At 38.8% G+C, this 15,729-nt stretch overlaps 2 protein-coding genes across 5 annotated transcripts; one reads left to right on the top strand and one right to left on the bottom strand.

Annotated features, from left to right (window-relative positions):
* Positions 1-1,230: 1,230 nt before the first annotated feature.
* Positions 1,231-2,936, top strand: LOC137486005 (uncharacterized). Its single transcript, XM_068210851.1, has one exon. It carries the CDS (start codon positions 1,231-1,233, stop codon positions 2,536-2,538), a length of 1,308 nt encoding a protein of 435 aa, XP_068066952.1. The 3' UTR covers positions 2,539-2,936.
* A 2,378-nt stretch (positions 2,937-5,314) lies between these two features.
* FBXW2 (F-box and WD repeat domain containing 2) lies at positions 5,315-13,533 on the bottom strand. Of its 4 annotated transcripts, none has more exons than XM_068210847.1 (7): positions 13,219-13,533; positions 11,219-11,728; positions 9,787-9,981; positions 8,862-8,995; positions 8,165-8,251; positions 7,364-7,533; positions 5,315-5,916 (listed from the first exon to the last, which is right to left on the bottom strand). In XM_068210847.1, exons 2-7 carry the CDS (start codon positions 11,706-11,708, stop codon positions 5,610-5,612), a joined length of 1,383 nt encoding a protein of 460 aa, XP_068066948.1. In that variant the 5' UTR covers positions 11,709-11,728; positions 13,219-13,533; the 3' UTR covers positions 5,315-5,609. The 4 variants fall into 4 exon arrangements, with proteins under 4 accessions (XP_068066948.1, XP_068066950.1, XP_068066949.1 ...); XM_068210849.1 differs by having other exon boundaries at positions 7,434-7,533; XM_068210848.1 differs by having other exon boundaries at positions 13,147-13,532.
* Positions 13,534-15,729: the final 2,196 nt, after the last annotated feature.

Below are 15,729 nucleotides of genomic sequence, written 5' to 3'. Positions count from 1 at the left end.
TCTTAAGCAATAGCATCAGTTCATTCCATCTTGGCATTTTACTCCACGCTTCCTGCTGGCAGTTGGGGAAACTCTCTTCTACAAATGCAGTTTTCTGATGTGACATGAATTTAATCAATCTGGGACACTTTTTCCCAGGAATCTCGGTGATACAAGCAGGCCTTGGAGGAGACTTGCTGTCACTTTTCTGTTTATGGATCATATCTGAATACCTAAAGATGAATTTGCAGAGAAAACTTTTATCTAGGCTCCACTTGCAGAAATTAGTGCTTGAGAGTGCCATAAACTTCCACTCAGGCATTAACACTTGCTAGCACAAATACTGCTGAAGACTTCGGTCATCCAGTCACTCAGGACTGCTTACCCGTTCCTGTAAGAGTTTTAAGCCCCAACCCCCAAATCATGCCAGGAGCTGAGCCAGCATTGATCCAGTGTGAAGAGGCCCAGATCTCTTCACATTAATATGAGATGACCTTTCCTGCAACTCCTGCCTCCTACAGGGTTACATAGGGTAGAGTGGCAAACTTGAGTTTTATACCTGCATAGATTTCACCTGCTTTTGCTGGATTATATGAATTGACTTTCCTCTGTGTGTGTGGTCTCATTTGTGGTGATCTGCAAGTTAGGGAATTAATAAATTAGTGATTATATCTGGACCATAGTGTGTAATCTGCAATTAGCATATTTATTATGAACTTGATTAATTCTATATACATTTAATTTATCTGCCTCTAGCTTGTCTGTGAGAAGTCTGGTTGAGTTTGGTTTTTTTAAACATAATTTACATACACACTGTGTAGGCAGAAAAAAAAGTTTTGCTTTGCTTTAAGAATTAGTGCCTAGTTGTTAAATTGGATATTCTAAAATTTGGATTCTTGAAAAAAAAAAATACTCCTTGTATTGCTGTATCTAGACCTCTGTTATATTTTTCTACAGAACCCTCCATGTAGAGAAACTGCTCCACACATCTGACAAATAGAGACATTCAGAGTGTCACATATCATACATATCATTAAATGCATGTTATGTGACTGGTTTTTCATAAAAGCACAGTAGCTGGGTCTCTGAGTAAGTCAGTACACCATGATACTTACCCCCATCTTGTTTGTGAAATTCTTGAGCAATGATCATGGGTCACTATTATCTCATACTGCCTTTTCTTTTCTGCAGATAAGGCAGCATAAAGTGCAAGGACAAAGAAATTTGCATGGACATTTAGATACGTACAAAATGTTGTGTGCTGGGAAAAAATCTTATTTTGCTGCTGCTGTGTGCATTATGACTGTAACTTCAATGCTTGCAGTTTCTTATCTGAAGTTACAGAGACTTTCTCATCAGCCAAAAGTAATTCAAGAAAGTAGAAGATGTAGAGGGAAAATTGCCCTTAGCACAATAACAGCATTAGAAGGTAACAAAACCTTTATTATATCCCCATACTTTGATGACAGAGAAAGCAAAGTCACTCGTGTGATTGGGATTGTTCAGCATGAAGATGTAAAACAACTGTACTGCTGGTTCTGCTGTCAGGCCAATGGAAAGATATATGTATCAAAAGCAAACATTGATGTTCACTCAGATAGATTTGGATTCCCTTATGGTGCAGCAGATATAGTTTGTTTGGAACCTAAAAATTGTGATCCAACACATGTATCAATTCATCAGTCTCCATATGGAAATATTGACCAGCTGCCGAGGTTTGAAATTAAAAATCGCAAGCCTGAGACCTTTTCTGTTGACTTCACCGTGTGCATTTCTACCATGTTTGGAAACTACAACAATGTCTTGCAGTTTATACAGAGTATGGAAATGTATAAGATTCTTGGAGTACAGAAAGTGGTGATCTATAAGAACAACTGCAGCCATCTGATGGAGAAAGTCTTGAAATTTTATATAGAAGAAGGAACTGTTGAGGTAATTCCCTGGCCAATAAACTCACACCTCAGGGTTTCTTCTAAATGGCGCTTCATGCAAGACGGGACAGACATTGGCTACTATGGACAAATCACAGCTCTAAATGACTGTATATACCGTAACATGGAAAGGACCAAGTTTGTGGTCCTTAATGACATTGATGAAATAATTATTCCCCTTAAACACCCAGACTGGAAAACAATGATGAACAGTCTTCAGGAGCAAAACCCAGGGACTAGTGTTTTCCTCTTTGAGAACCATATCTTTCCAGAAACCGTATCTTCTCCCATGTTCAACATTTCATCTTGGAATACTGTGCCAGGTGTTAACATATTACAGCATGTGTACAGAGAGCCTGACAGGAAAGATGTTATCAATCCCAGGAAAATGATAGTTGATCCACGAAAGGTGATTCAGACTTCAGTCCATTCTGTCCTACGTGCTTATGGGAAGAGTGTGAATGTTCCCATGGATGTTGCCCTCATTTATCACTGTCGGAAGGCCCTTCAAGGAAACCTTCCCAGAGACTCTCTCATCAGGGATACAACACTGTGGAGATATAACTCATCATTAATCATGAATGTTAACAAGGTTCTCTCTCAAACCATGCTGCAACCTCAAAACTGAAACCTTGGTTATAAGGAGTGAAAGTGGAGGGCTACCTGTATTGTGGGAAGACAGAAGATACAATTTAAAGATCACATTACATTGATTTCCACATGGAGTCTACATTTTTCTGCAATTATTTAGGGAATCTATAGCAAAGCCATGAATCATTTAATGATACCAAGGGTCAATGCAGATTGCAGTATCTGTTCTGGGAAATGTACAATTTCTTTTCAGTTAATAATTAAAATCAGTATTTGTCAACTGATTCAAATAATGCAAAACAGTTTTCAACCTATGTACAAAAAGTACAAATACAATCATTAGTATTAAAGGTAGCATTGCTTAATTCTTGCAGTTTGTATGTCACAGAGTACTAAATTTGTATGCATCAATTTGAGTAAAAGGTAGACAAATAATTGAGTACAATCTTCCTTTCAGTTGTAAAAAAATTACCCCGTATGTTCTTGGAAATAGCGTATGTTAAAGATGTGATGGATTGTAACACTAAGCACAGCCATTGGAGTTTTGCTGATAAAAAAAAGTCTTGTTCAACTGGATTTTGGAGACATGCATAAGTTTGAGAAGAGTGCACCTGTTCTGAATTACTAAAGTGGTAAGTGCTGAGTTGTGTTGGAAAGCTTTAATAGAGGCAAAGGATAGAGATTCATCTTAACAAAAAAGATACTTTGGTGAACCAAAAAGAACCTATTTCAAGGAGGAAAAAATAGATGGCCAAACAACTTTTATGGAATGTAAAAATGGGGTTTTTTTTTCTGGCACCTTGAAGCCTCGTAGGAAAATGTTTTGTGAAATTTAGATACATGTTGGATTTTAGTTCTTTCTGTGATGGGCAAGTTGAATTATATTGCTTCCTTGGTAGGTGTAAGAGTACAGAAGCTGCATTTTTTCCAACCTCTGTCTGGAAATAGTGGTAAGTAGTGACTTTCGCTGAAGGGCCAGATGGAAACCAAAGCAAACAGAAAAACCGTTTCAGTTTCAGTTTCACAATTTCAGTTTCTGTTTGATAAGCCCCCAGAACTACATGCATCACATATGTTGTGGCAACATATGCACACATATGCATATGTGCATACTTCCTACTGAAGGCACACCTGAAGGCAGCGATAGCCTGACACTGGTGTCTGACAGAGAGAAGTGTGTGCGAGAGCAAGTGTGCTTTTTAAAATTTCTCCATTAGTGTCATACTTTCGTTCCTTTATCTACTTGGTAGTGGCACATACCTGTGCCCTTAAAGAGTATCATTACCAATGTCCAAAGGGAACTCTTCCTTCACTTCACAGTGACTGCAGCATCTCCCAGTCTGTATCAACAAACTGGCAGCTGTATTAGGACCTGAGATGCCTGCTGCTGTTAGTCATACACTCTTGTGTGGCCTCAGGTCCATTTAGAATTTCAGCATTTTAGACTTGTTTAGAAGGGGCATCTGAAAGTCCAACTCCCTGCTTCCAGCATAGGAAGGCTGGGCAACCTGTCTGAGTCTTAAACTAAACTCACTGTGGAGAATTGTCACAAGAACCATTGACCATTGTCTTGCTGCAAGATGCCAAAATGAGTCTGACAATTTTCCTTGTAGCTTAGTAGTTAGCTGGAGACAGTAGCAGTGCCTCCCCATCCCATGCCCACCACCTTCCCTCTCGCCACCATTCTTTCTGGATGGCTCAGCTTGGGTCTGTTCCTCAGCCATCTTGTGCTCCACCTCTCTGTGGACTCTGTATAATCAAGGTCACTAATAAAAGTAGTTAACCAAGTTTTCCCGTTTTGCTGATTTGGAAACAAGGACATTTCTGGCACGCCTCTATTTAATCTTTCAAAGTTAATGCAGTGCTGTATAGGTGGTTCCTTCAGAAGCACACATCATAATGATACTGCTATGTTACTCTCACATCAAGAATGATGAGAATCAGGTTTCAGGACAAGTTATTTAAGTTATTGAAAACATTCTTTTTCACTGAAGCTTTCTTCACTTAGGAGTGAGACAACAAAAGCTCACTTTTGTGAGCTCATCATTTATGCCCCACACAGTGAAGTTTGAATTGAGAGTTGTGAATTTGGCTTCCAGTTGATAAAATCCTTGCGTATAGACAACATTTTTCAAAGTAAATTGATGTAAGTAAAGGTGGAAAAACTGAGTGCTTAAGAGTCTGGCCTTGTATTTAAGAGACTGCTCCACTGTGACTTTAAGAAACTCCTACAGCATCATTCAAATACTGATTCTTGCATATGAAAACTCCCCTTCATTGGTGTAATTCATACCACATACGATTGGGAATCTTGGCCTTCATTCAGTATTAAGTATGAAATCAGTTTTTGAATAGTGGGAAGAAAAAAACCACTAGTAATGCTAGACAGTTTTGTCTTTTCAAGAGCATGAGCCAGTTTTCATGAAAACTTACGTTTTCAAGTTTTGTAAAAACAAATGACATTAAGGCTGGAGGGAAGGAAAGGAAGGAAGGTCAACCTAAAGCATTTCTAAAGCATGTGATCTAGATACAGCTTTTAAGTACATGTCAAATAGCACAAAAATACGTGGACAAGTATTTGTTAAAGGACTTGTTTGATTCTTCTGTTTCAAAGGCTAAGTATTTAAAGCTATCATATGGAAAAACATTTTGAAGAGAAAGATTCTGGAGAGAGAGGGAAGGTTTGCTGTTTTCTCATTTTTGTTAAGCAGCCATGCACTGCAACCAGTATTTGCTGTTAGACGTACAAAAGCCTATGGTTCTAAAATAGTAGCTTCGCCTTCTGTTTCAACAACAAAAAAAAAGGTCAGAAGTCAGGTCAAGCACAACTTGATTTCAGACTTGGTAGCAGATTTGAATGGTTTAAACATTACAAGCTATACTTCAGAGCCCAAATAGGTGTATTTAAACATGAATATAGACAAAAATTTGTGGTGAATACTGTTAGCATGCTGCATTGCATTATTTCCAAAACAACCCATTCCCAAATGCCCAAATAAAAGTAAATGATTGTGCATTGCATGATGATACCATTGGATGTGCAACTTTGGTTCATGCAAAGTCTGGTTTTATGGACACACTGCTGATAGGCCATAAATTCCTGAAGATTCAGTATGTGTGAGCTTTTCGGCCATGTTCTTTCCATAACACCAAATGGATACTATGGTCTGGCATACTGGTGGCAAAAACCAAGCCCGTATCATTCTGGCCATTTAGTCCATTTAACCAAGACATTTCACCGGCCAAGAAGCTTGAACCTCTCTTTGACTTTCTATATTCTGGTAAAGGCCAGCGGCTTATCAGTTTTTCTGTCCTCAAGTCCATTATGTACAGGTATCTGTTGTCAAACAGTAGAGCAAATATCTCTCCAAAGCCCAGCAACGACACATTTGAGAAGTCTGGAGGTTTGATAACCCTAGAAGACAAGAAAACAGTGTTAGTATCTCCCTTGCAATGTCGTCATGAGCTTGAATTACTAAACCAAATCCTGTGTGTCTACAGAAAATGTGTCTAAATTCATCATTCTGAAGTAATTTAGAAAGAACTGGATGCAAATCTTTCAAGTTAAGCAACTGAACACTTAGCTACAGTCAGGCCTGTGGTTTCACTTCTGACTTTATGCATTCAGGACAGACCCATCTGAACATAAGTGAAGGCTAAGGTTTGAAAGGGATTATTCTGCAGAGCACAAGAAAAAAAAAAAAAGAGCCATTTCTACATACAAACGAAAGAGCAAATGTACTTGTGTTTTACAGTAAATTTCCATATGGATTTCATGCCTCAATATTTTTACATTAAGAGGTAAAAGCTGTTATTGTTTTGATCACCCCTCTAAAAGGCAGAAGTAAAACACAGACATGCCTTCTTGTGATAAGCAAGTTAGTCCATGACTGGTCCTTAGAATACTGTTTTACTGATGTTTTATTTTAAATTAACCATGGGGAGAAATAAAAGTATTTTTTTATTTCCCCAACACCTTTATGATGTCTTCCCTTAATAAATAAAACTTGGAACAGAAACTGAAGAGTTGAGTCTTCCACAACTGCCTGCATGTTCGATCATAAGAGTTACATAAAGCAAAGAACTGAGGCAGAAAAATGTGTGGGGATTAAAATCTGCTCTCAGCAGTAGGAGACCATCTTTCTGTTTTGAAAGATGGGAGAGTAAACTAAGAGGTGAAATTACTCAGTTATTCTTACTGATAAGAAGCACTTCTGGAGATCTTTCAAATATCCACAGTTATTCCTATTTGAATTAAGGAGTCTGCTAGCAGTTCTAAAATGCATTTTTTTCTTTAGTAAGCTACTATCTTTGATGTCACCATTTCCAACTCATACAGCCTGATTCTTTATGTGGCAATGGAATGCCATCATGTTCAGTCCCTTAACTGCAGTCTGATAGATTTCACTGTCATTCCACAACATTAGAAGGAGTGACAGATCAGTAGTGCTATAAGGAAAAAGAGTATTTTTAAAAATTTCTTGTCCCATCAAAGGACCCCCAGAAATTTCTGCTTGGCTGTCTGTATAGCAGTATCCATGGTAACATTAGCTCTGCGTCACTACATTTTCACATTCATAACTACAGCATTGTAGTCTGGTTTAAGTCTATACTGAAACATTTCATCTTACAGAATGAAAATATGAAAGAGAACTAGCATGTGGCCAGAAACCAAAATGGCAATGAAACTATTCATATTATCAGATGACAAAATCAGAATTAAACCTCGATATGTGTAAAGCAAGATGTTTACAGGATTTTATTCAAGATTATTTTGGTCTACATCTAAGGTAAGTTATTAAAACTGGTAAACTACTTCTTATTTATTTAATGAAGACTGAATCCTAAACTGAACAGTTTACCTGAGAATATCATAGCTGGCAAAGTCCCACTGGTACAATCCTAGTGCTGAACTGCACACTATGTATTTACCATCAAAGTGCAGCCTGGGTTGTAGGGAGATGCTGCGGTCTTCAGAAACAGACAGTGTTCTTAAGCATTTGCAGTTTATTTCCCTTCCAATAGGCCAAATCTACAATTAAAACACAATTTAAGACCATAAAAAATTCACATTATAAACTGTTACATAAATAGAGCAAGCCTCACAGTCTCTTTTTAAGCATCAGGTAAATGTGTGCATGAGTTTTCTTTAGAAATATTTATCTTTTTCATGTAGGAACTTCAATTCTTCAAGTGACTCGTCTTACAGTATTGGTGCAGTACATGATGTTTCTAGCCTAAAAAAATCCCAGTGAAAATGGGTACTTTAAAGAATGGAAAAAACAAAATCAACTATCCAATTGGGACAGAAATTGAACAGTGTTTCAGTTATGAAGCACTTCTGTAGCCATAAACTTAGAGCACTCTCCAACCCCAAAGTCCCCAACAGTGACAGTATTTGTATTTACCTGCTTCAGTGTCATGACCTAGAAGCACTGATTCTTTGCACTACCATTGTTGTAGAGCTATCATTTAAAATTAAATGCTAAGGTGAGCACGGAAAAATTAGCTTCCAAAGAGTTTCATGTTCTGAACACAGCCTCTAAAGCGGGAAATGTGGGGAAGAACTAAATCCTTCTATTGTTTGTAAACTTCAGGAAATTACTCAAGCTTTTTGTTTCCCAATGTACCAAAACAATATATGCACGATATATGGCACATACCTTGATTTCATACTTATCTGCACTTAGGAGAATATAATCCCCAGGACTGTGCATAAGAGATTTGACTTTGCATTTCTGCAAAACGACCTGTAATTGAAGGACAATAATGATTTATGTTGATGCTGTTAAATAAACAAATTTTCATTTACATTTTTCATTTCACTGACCACCTGCATAGTGTACCCCATGAATAAAGGCAGTACAAATACTTTTTAGCAACTAAAGGAAAACTACAGTTTACACTCCTCTTGTTCCTACTAGTGACAATTTACTGTTCTAATAAGCAAAAATACATATTTCACCTGTACAGTTACACCCCTCATCTTTGAATTTCTGAAATAACCAGAGGAAAAATATTGCTTCATGATCAGATTTTTGTTATCAAGATCATTAGATTTTTTACATAACTTTTAAAGCCATCTTCTTTCAGAACCAGGTTTTATTCAGTCTTTGAATCAAAACACTGCTTCCTAGTATTAGCCCAGCTGCTTTGGAATTGAAATATCTTCAGTGGTCTGAAAGGTTTAATTACAGCTTAAATATTTTTTCTGTTGAAATGTTATTCTGTAGTATTTTCCGATGTTCTTCAGATTCTAAACCTACCTGCAGGATTAGGATTATGAAATAAAAACTCAGAACATGCTACAAATTTAGTGCAGATAAGTGTGTGAGATTAATTAAAAATCAATATTCCCACCTTAGTGACCCATTCTGTATGTCCAGTAAGGGTATTCAGGCACGTTCCTGTTGATAAGGCCCACACTTTCACAGTGAAGTCTGCAGAGCCACTGACCAGAATATCAAGTTCATCATTGTAATCCACACTAAAAACTTCAAGCAAAGACGGAACTAAATAAGGAATACCAGTCTCTATGCATGCATTTTTCTGTGAGGCACTAGCAGCATCTATATGAATTTAGCAGCTTCTAAATTCATATGCTACTACATCTTTAATTGTTCTTGAACTGTATAAATGAATTGTTGCTCTGGATGCCTACATTTACACTGCGAAATTACTGGGGTTTTTTGCCCAAATTAAGAGCATTAATATCAGTGGGTCCTTTATAGCTGGATTGTGGCAAAGTGTAACTTAAGCTAGGTCCTATTTCCAGAGTTTTAGTAAGAATTCCACAGGATTAGTATACTTCATAAATACAAGGGAAAACAACTAATAGCTGAGCTGAGGGCATTTCTAAGTACTCGACAAAGAACTTAATTACGAGGGCAATGCAAATATGTATTCCCAGGTCCTATTTTTCTCTTTGCCTTAAACTCATGTCCAACGTGGGAACAGAAAGAATGGCCATGGCCACATATGCTCTGCTACCTAAGATTTGCACCCCTTGGAGACTTGAAGCCACTGAATAACCATGACATTTATTGTTACTTCCATGCAATTGCAAAATGTTACATGGCTAAGCTTTGGCATATTCAAGGACAAGTGTGTATCTGTTCTGGTCACTTTCCCTGTCGAGGGGAACTGAGAGGACTCAGGTGACAGAGAACAAAAGCTGAACAAACCAAAAAAGCTAGTGTGCAAATGCTAACTTAAAGTTTATTTTGTTTGATGATGATGTATGTTACTTCACTGGTGAAATTACAGTTTTAGAACTTAAACATACCTGCACCAGTATGTCCTCTGAAATGTTGTGTCTTTGCCCCAGAGCTCCATTCCCAACAGGCTACTGTGTTATCAAAAGATCCTGTTACAAGCTTTTGTTCATCAAACTTCACTGCAGCACAAGTGTGTGTCTGGATACCATATATGCACTGACCTGTGCTTACATCCCACAGTTTTGCAGACAAGTCATCTGATCCTAGAATATAAAACAGGATACATGCAAGATTGGTAGATTCTGGCACTACCTCTGACTGATAGTGTCTACTGAAACAGATGCATGGAAGTTTCACGTGACACATCACTCAGGTTTGCAGAGCCACTGACTATACTGCAAGCTTTAGTTTCTTTCAGGAAGGAAAGGGTTCCACTAAACCTTGAAATATAGATGAATATCAGGCCTCATATCCTGCCACTTTCTTTTCTCTACCTGAAGCTCCTCTTCTTTCAACTGCTAGCTTTGGAGAGCAATATAAATCCCTGGAGTCTTTACATCTGCTTCTTCTCCCGGGGGTTTCAGTACAAAAGTTGTCGTAAAGTTTTGACAATGTTGTTTTCTGTGTATAACATTCACTGCTGAGTAGGTAAGTGAAACACTGGCTAGCATCTAGTTGTTGGCTTCTGGTAAGCATCCTCATGTACCAACAAATGACCAACTGAAGTCAGTATTCCCAACTTCATTAAAAAAAAAAAAGTGTGTAACATTGTCATTCCAAATTACTGGAAAATCCTTGGAATATGCTCTGACAGCGATTCATTGTAATTCTGTTATTATTCTTTCATACTAAAGCTTCATATACATTCTGTCTGTATTGTAAGGTCAAACTGAAATATTGAAGTCTCTACTCTTCAGGGAGGAAGCTGAAATTATGTGCAAGTCAGACTAGTAGCAAGGTTAAATCCAGTTTTAGAGCACTTCATAAAGCACTTATGTTAAGAACTGAAAGTGCTTACAGCCTTGTTTCAAAGAAGATACGACTTTTTCTTCCACGCTTTGGAAGACTGAAGTTCTCTCACAGCCCTAAGTCCTTTTAATTGAAAGCTATTGTCTAACAGGATAGCTAACGTATCTGTACTTCTCAAATGGGCTTATAGTAACAGTATGATCAAAATCATAGAGCAATCTGGATTGGAAGGGCCCTTAAAAATCATCTAGTTCCAACCACCGTGCCACTGGCAGGGACAATGATGCCTGCTGGTACTATTACTTTATCCAATAAAGACATCCGTCTCCTTGTGTTCTTAGTAAAGTGACTAATGAGTTTTATTAGTACACCAGGTGTTTCAAAAATTGAAAAAAGAAGTAAATTTGAATCATCATCTGTATTCACACTATGAAAATACTTTGGTAAAAGAAAAGCAAATTGTCATTAATCTTATGAGGGGGAAGAGAAAACAAAGAATTTTAAGACTCCCAAGTTGTCTGTCCTTCCTACCTGTACACAGAAGTCCATCTTTATAGTAAAGTGCATATACTCTGGCACTGTGTCCAATTAAAGAGGATGTCTCAAAGGCTTCGTGGTCCTTCAGTTGCTTCATCCTTAAAATAGCTTTTAGGTAAACCTTCTTCCAATGTAGAGGATCCTGAACAGAGTCATCTATCTGCCAACCCAAATTCTTACACGCAGTCTGCCACACCTCTGTACAGGCACTTATAACCTTGTTCCACTGCTTAGAGACGAGGCAACATGTGAGTAAGGTCTGTGGATCAAGCCATTTTAACAGATAAAAACTAAGTTCCAATGGAAGAAGTTTGAGGAAGTCCCTCTTGAGTAGAATCTCTAGATTATTGGAGAGGTGCCTGAGCTGGACTGCTCCACTCAAGCTAATCAGGTGATCCAGAGTTTCATTTTTCTGCAAGTCCGTCAGAGAAAGAAATGCAATAGAAATGTTATCAAGCCATGCTTCAAAGTCCTTTTTCTCCATAAGGTTATGGAAAAATTTACCTGTGATACATCAAAATACTGTATTAGTTCCGTTCAGAAAACAAGGTATGAATCATATCTTTATTACTGGTACATAAGTATTCCAAATGGCATGTTAACACATAGATTAAAGTGACCAAATGCATTTTAAAATATTCTTTAGATTAGGACTAAGCATTTGCATGCACCCTGAACTATCATTTGTCCCACAGCAGACTTACAAGTAAATTGTATGTAGCTAGTGAATGTTATCATTCATTATGAATGTTAACATATTTCTTTTTTTAGATTAACACTTTCAAATTCTGAGTCCAATCAGGTAGGGGTTAGTTTAAGTTTTACACCTATTACAGAAATAAACACTGTCTTAGAGTTTACTCATGGATTATTCTGATAAAAGGAAAAAAACAAAACACATAAGCAGCGTGATAAGCTAGTTACTAACATAATTTACTCATACCTTCATCCTGAACTATTTTAAATACAAAGCAGGTAACTAGTTAGTATTTTAAAAAGTATACAGAGATGTCTGACAAACTGTGTTGGAGGATACGTTAGTCTTTCTAATCTTTCTGTTTGGCCCATGTAAAGATCTGAGCTTGTGCTGGTCTAGCATAAGTTTTGACATGCCTGCACCACTTTGACCTAGACGCATTTTAAAAATCCTGTTGTTGGTTTTTTTTTTTTCCTTTTCTATTTTCTCAGTTTATTTCCACTGAGACTTAACTGTGAAATTGAATACCACCCCCGAACGCACTTATACTATCCTGTGACATCTCAAGTTGCTTCAGTGACCTGGGACCATTGATTAAGAAGATAAACATCAAGTAAACAGTTAAAAAATAACATACATTTATTTTCTCTGGAAGGTCTAATTCATTATTTAACTGTCTGAATTTCACAGCACTCCCAAACTGAAAGGACTGAGGTATCTGAGTAGGACTCAACAGCATGTTTATTTCTATACAGACATTTTACCATTATAGAATAAGATCTTAGAAAACACCTCTTAACAGGGCAAAGGAGAACAGAAAAGTACAGTCGTTACTGTAAAAGGCTGCACATGGCATGCAGTTGTTGGTAAAACACACAAGAAGGTTCTGGATGTCAAATGCACAGAAGCAGCTGCTCCTGTTAAATCACAAGTTCATTACAGTAATTTTACTGCAAACAGCACTTACCAGCTTTCCTCAGCACATATGGCAGTGAATACAGTTGCTGTTGAAACAGGCATGTGTTCTCTTTAAACCAAGTAAAATTTTCTAATAGGCCGGCTACGAATAAAAACTGCGTGAGCCCCGAAGTTTTGCTGTAGTCAATACTGAAGCTATTACTGAACTTAAGGGCTGCTGTGAGGCCGCTGAACCCGGTGCTCGAGCCTCTCTTCCAGGTGTTACGCAGCCAGCCCCATGCGCTCCCCCCGCCCGCTCCCAATATACCTGCACACGCAAAAAGCACGGCGAGGACCGCAGAGTCAGCGCCGCTGCTGCCGATAGCTCCGCGTCGCTCACCTCAGGTAGCAGCCCGGTGCGGGCTGTCCGTCGGCGGGCAGTCGCCACGGCTTGCGCGGACTCCCGGAGCCCAGCACGGCCGGGTGCTTCCCTGCGGCCATCGCTCCCACAGCAGGACCGGCTCTCAGCACTTCCGCAGCCCGCGCCACAATCTGCAGGCACCCACGAGAGGGGTCACCCTCAAGAGGAGACCCAGGGCCTCACGACCGCCCGGCGCTGAAGGGAGGGGAGGGCTGGGCCAAGCTCGCGCTGGGCGAACCGCCGGCACCGGAGAGAAGGCGCTCCCCGACCCGTCGCTCCCACGACCAGGCGGCTTCCGGCGCATCCCGACGTCATCGCTCCCCGCCGCCGCGCTCAGCGCTTCCGCCCGGCTCGCTGCCGCTGTCCGGCGCTGCTCCTGGCGGCGGCCGTCGGGAGGCGACCGGGCCGGGCGCGTCCTCGCTTCCCCACAGGCGAGACGTGGCTGCTGAGGAATCTCGCTGCCTGCTGGGTTCCGCCGCTTCCGACTCCTACCCGAAGTTTTGGCAAGTTCTGTTTCTTAAGAATATTCCTGTAATTATTATGACGAAAAATGCACTAGTGTTTATCCTACTGACTTAAAATCACGTATTCTCTCTCCTTCTGGCAGAGGTGCGGTGTTGGTGGAACCATGCACAAATATAATGTGAAAACTGTATCCCACCTTACTTGATCAATTTGGACATAATTTACTTTCTCCTACTTAACTTGCATTTATTATCTTCACTTTGTAATAGCAGGTTTTGCCTTTCCCTGGGTCCAGCTCCACGGCTGCTGATATCTGAAATCCTCCTACTTAAAGCGAGAGGCATAGCGAGTGCTGATTGTGTGTTAACGAACTGGGTTACGGCCTTCTTAGGAACCCAGAGAATTTCGGGATTTTACAGTAAGCATCGTTAATTACTCTTATTTCTTCAGTTCCTGTGTTCTTTTAACCTGTTGTACTGACTGTAATGGCCATGTGAGAATATTAATTGCATTTGAGCCAGTATCTTTTTTTTAATAAGATGTAAAATAAAATCTAATTTCATACATAAATAAAATTTCCTTGCTTAACTCTACCTTTTCCTTACGGTGCATGTTACAGTGGAGAAGCGCACAACGCAGTCTGAGTAACATTAGTTTCAGACTGCAGTACTTGATGTTTGTGTGGCTGTTATTTCTGTTAATTCTGACCACAGAATTAAGTCTTAAGCCCAAATGGAGATGAATTTTTGGCTTTCATGGGTTTAAGGTTTTTTTCCTATTGTTGTCAAGGTGGCTAGGAATGCATTTAAATCACAAAAAGGGTTGCAGCTCTTAAGAGAATGTCTTTGATACGTCAGAAAAGGTGATTGCTTTTTCAAAAGGAATTGCAAGGTCTTGGACACAGTAAGAATACACACTTAGCCAAAAAGGGAGAAAAACTATTTTGTAGTGTTAGGTTACAGAGTAAAGATCCCCAACTGAAGCAGGTCTCCAAAAGTCTAAAGATGCCTGGAAACATAAACCAAAGCTAGATTATGGCTTTTGTGAAAGATGGGTAAAGCTTAAGACACAAACAGCAATCTCATAGGTATGGTACAGCACCTTAGAAAACTCAAATGGAAAAAGCAGTGCTCTGTGTTACAGCCTGTCTTTTTGGCTTCTTGTCTTTTTACTTTGCAAATTTGGAAGTCATTAGTTCTGTGTGTGTGAAACAGGTGAGAAAAAACAGCTGGGGGTCAAATTTATAGTTTATTACAGATGAAGAAATAAATCATGTTTCTTCTTCACAAAGGTGATAAATAGCACTTAAAACAGTTTCAGATGTGATAGGACTGTTTCTATTTGGATGTCGTATCTAAAATACAAATAATACATGCTATCATATGACATTAAAAACAATGGTAATACATCAGCATTTAAAACCAATGTTAAAGAGTCTTTGATCACAAACGTAGCAACAGTCTTAACAATATACCATTATTAAATTACAAAGCAGTCTGCTACCATTCAAAGACAATTAAACTGACATTCTAGATTGATAACACTCTGCATAAATCTTTACATAATATTTTCCATTTGACCAGGTAAATATTCTGAAAATTATCTCAATTTTCTCTTCAAGTCAGACGCTAGTACCACAATTTCCAGTAGCAAAGAGGAGTCAGTCAGTTACAGGTCAGCAACAAAGTGAAGCAACTAAGCAGTATACAGGCTGGTGAAGTTGCTGTGCTCAAGTAATAAGAGTAAAAATACTTTCTAACCTGCATGCAAGTACAGTTTTTTGCTGCATAATCTCTTGAGCCTTCCCATATTTTTAATATTAGGTTCCCAGGGCATAATATAGTCCTTCACAAAAACAGATTAAGCCTGTCTGAGAAAACAGTGCTTTAACAGAATAAGCAAGCACTGTGCATATGAACCAACACATCGAATTGTTAAGAATGAAAACAGCGTGATACCCATTTTCATACACAGAAGACAACAGAAATTATTCTGAAATACCTTATCACTTGCTGATGGGATTTT

The sequence above is a fragment of the Anomalospiza imberbis genome, chromosome 21 (genome assembly GCF_031753505.1).
Source record: "Anomalospiza imberbis isolate Cuckoo-Finch-1a 21T00152 chromosome 21, ASM3175350v1, whole genome shotgun sequence".
NCBI classification, from domain to species: Eukaryota; Metazoa; Chordata; class Aves; order Passeriformes; family Viduidae; genus Anomalospiza; species Anomalospiza imberbis.
This window is presented reverse-complemented; position numbering and strand designations above follow the sequence as displayed.

Excerpts from the sequence above, each read along its gene's own strand:
- FBXW2 (XM_068210847.1), bottom strand. The coding sequence starts at position 11,708 with ATGGAGAAAAAGGACTTTGAAGCATGGCTTGATAACATTTCTATTGCA. Across the intron at positions 8,252-8,861 it reads ATACAGAATGGGTCACTAAG|GTCGTTTTGCAGAAATGCAA; the intron begins GTGGGAATATTG and ends CTTCAATTACAG. Across the intron at positions 7,534-8,164 it reads CAGATAAGTATGAAATCAAG|ATTTGGCCTATTGGAAGGGA; the intron begins GTATGTGCCATA and ends TTTTAATTGTAG.
- LOC137486005 (XM_068210851.1), top strand. The coding sequence starts at position 1,231 with ATGTTGTGTGCTGGGAAAAAATCTTATTTTGCTGCTGCTGTGTGCATT.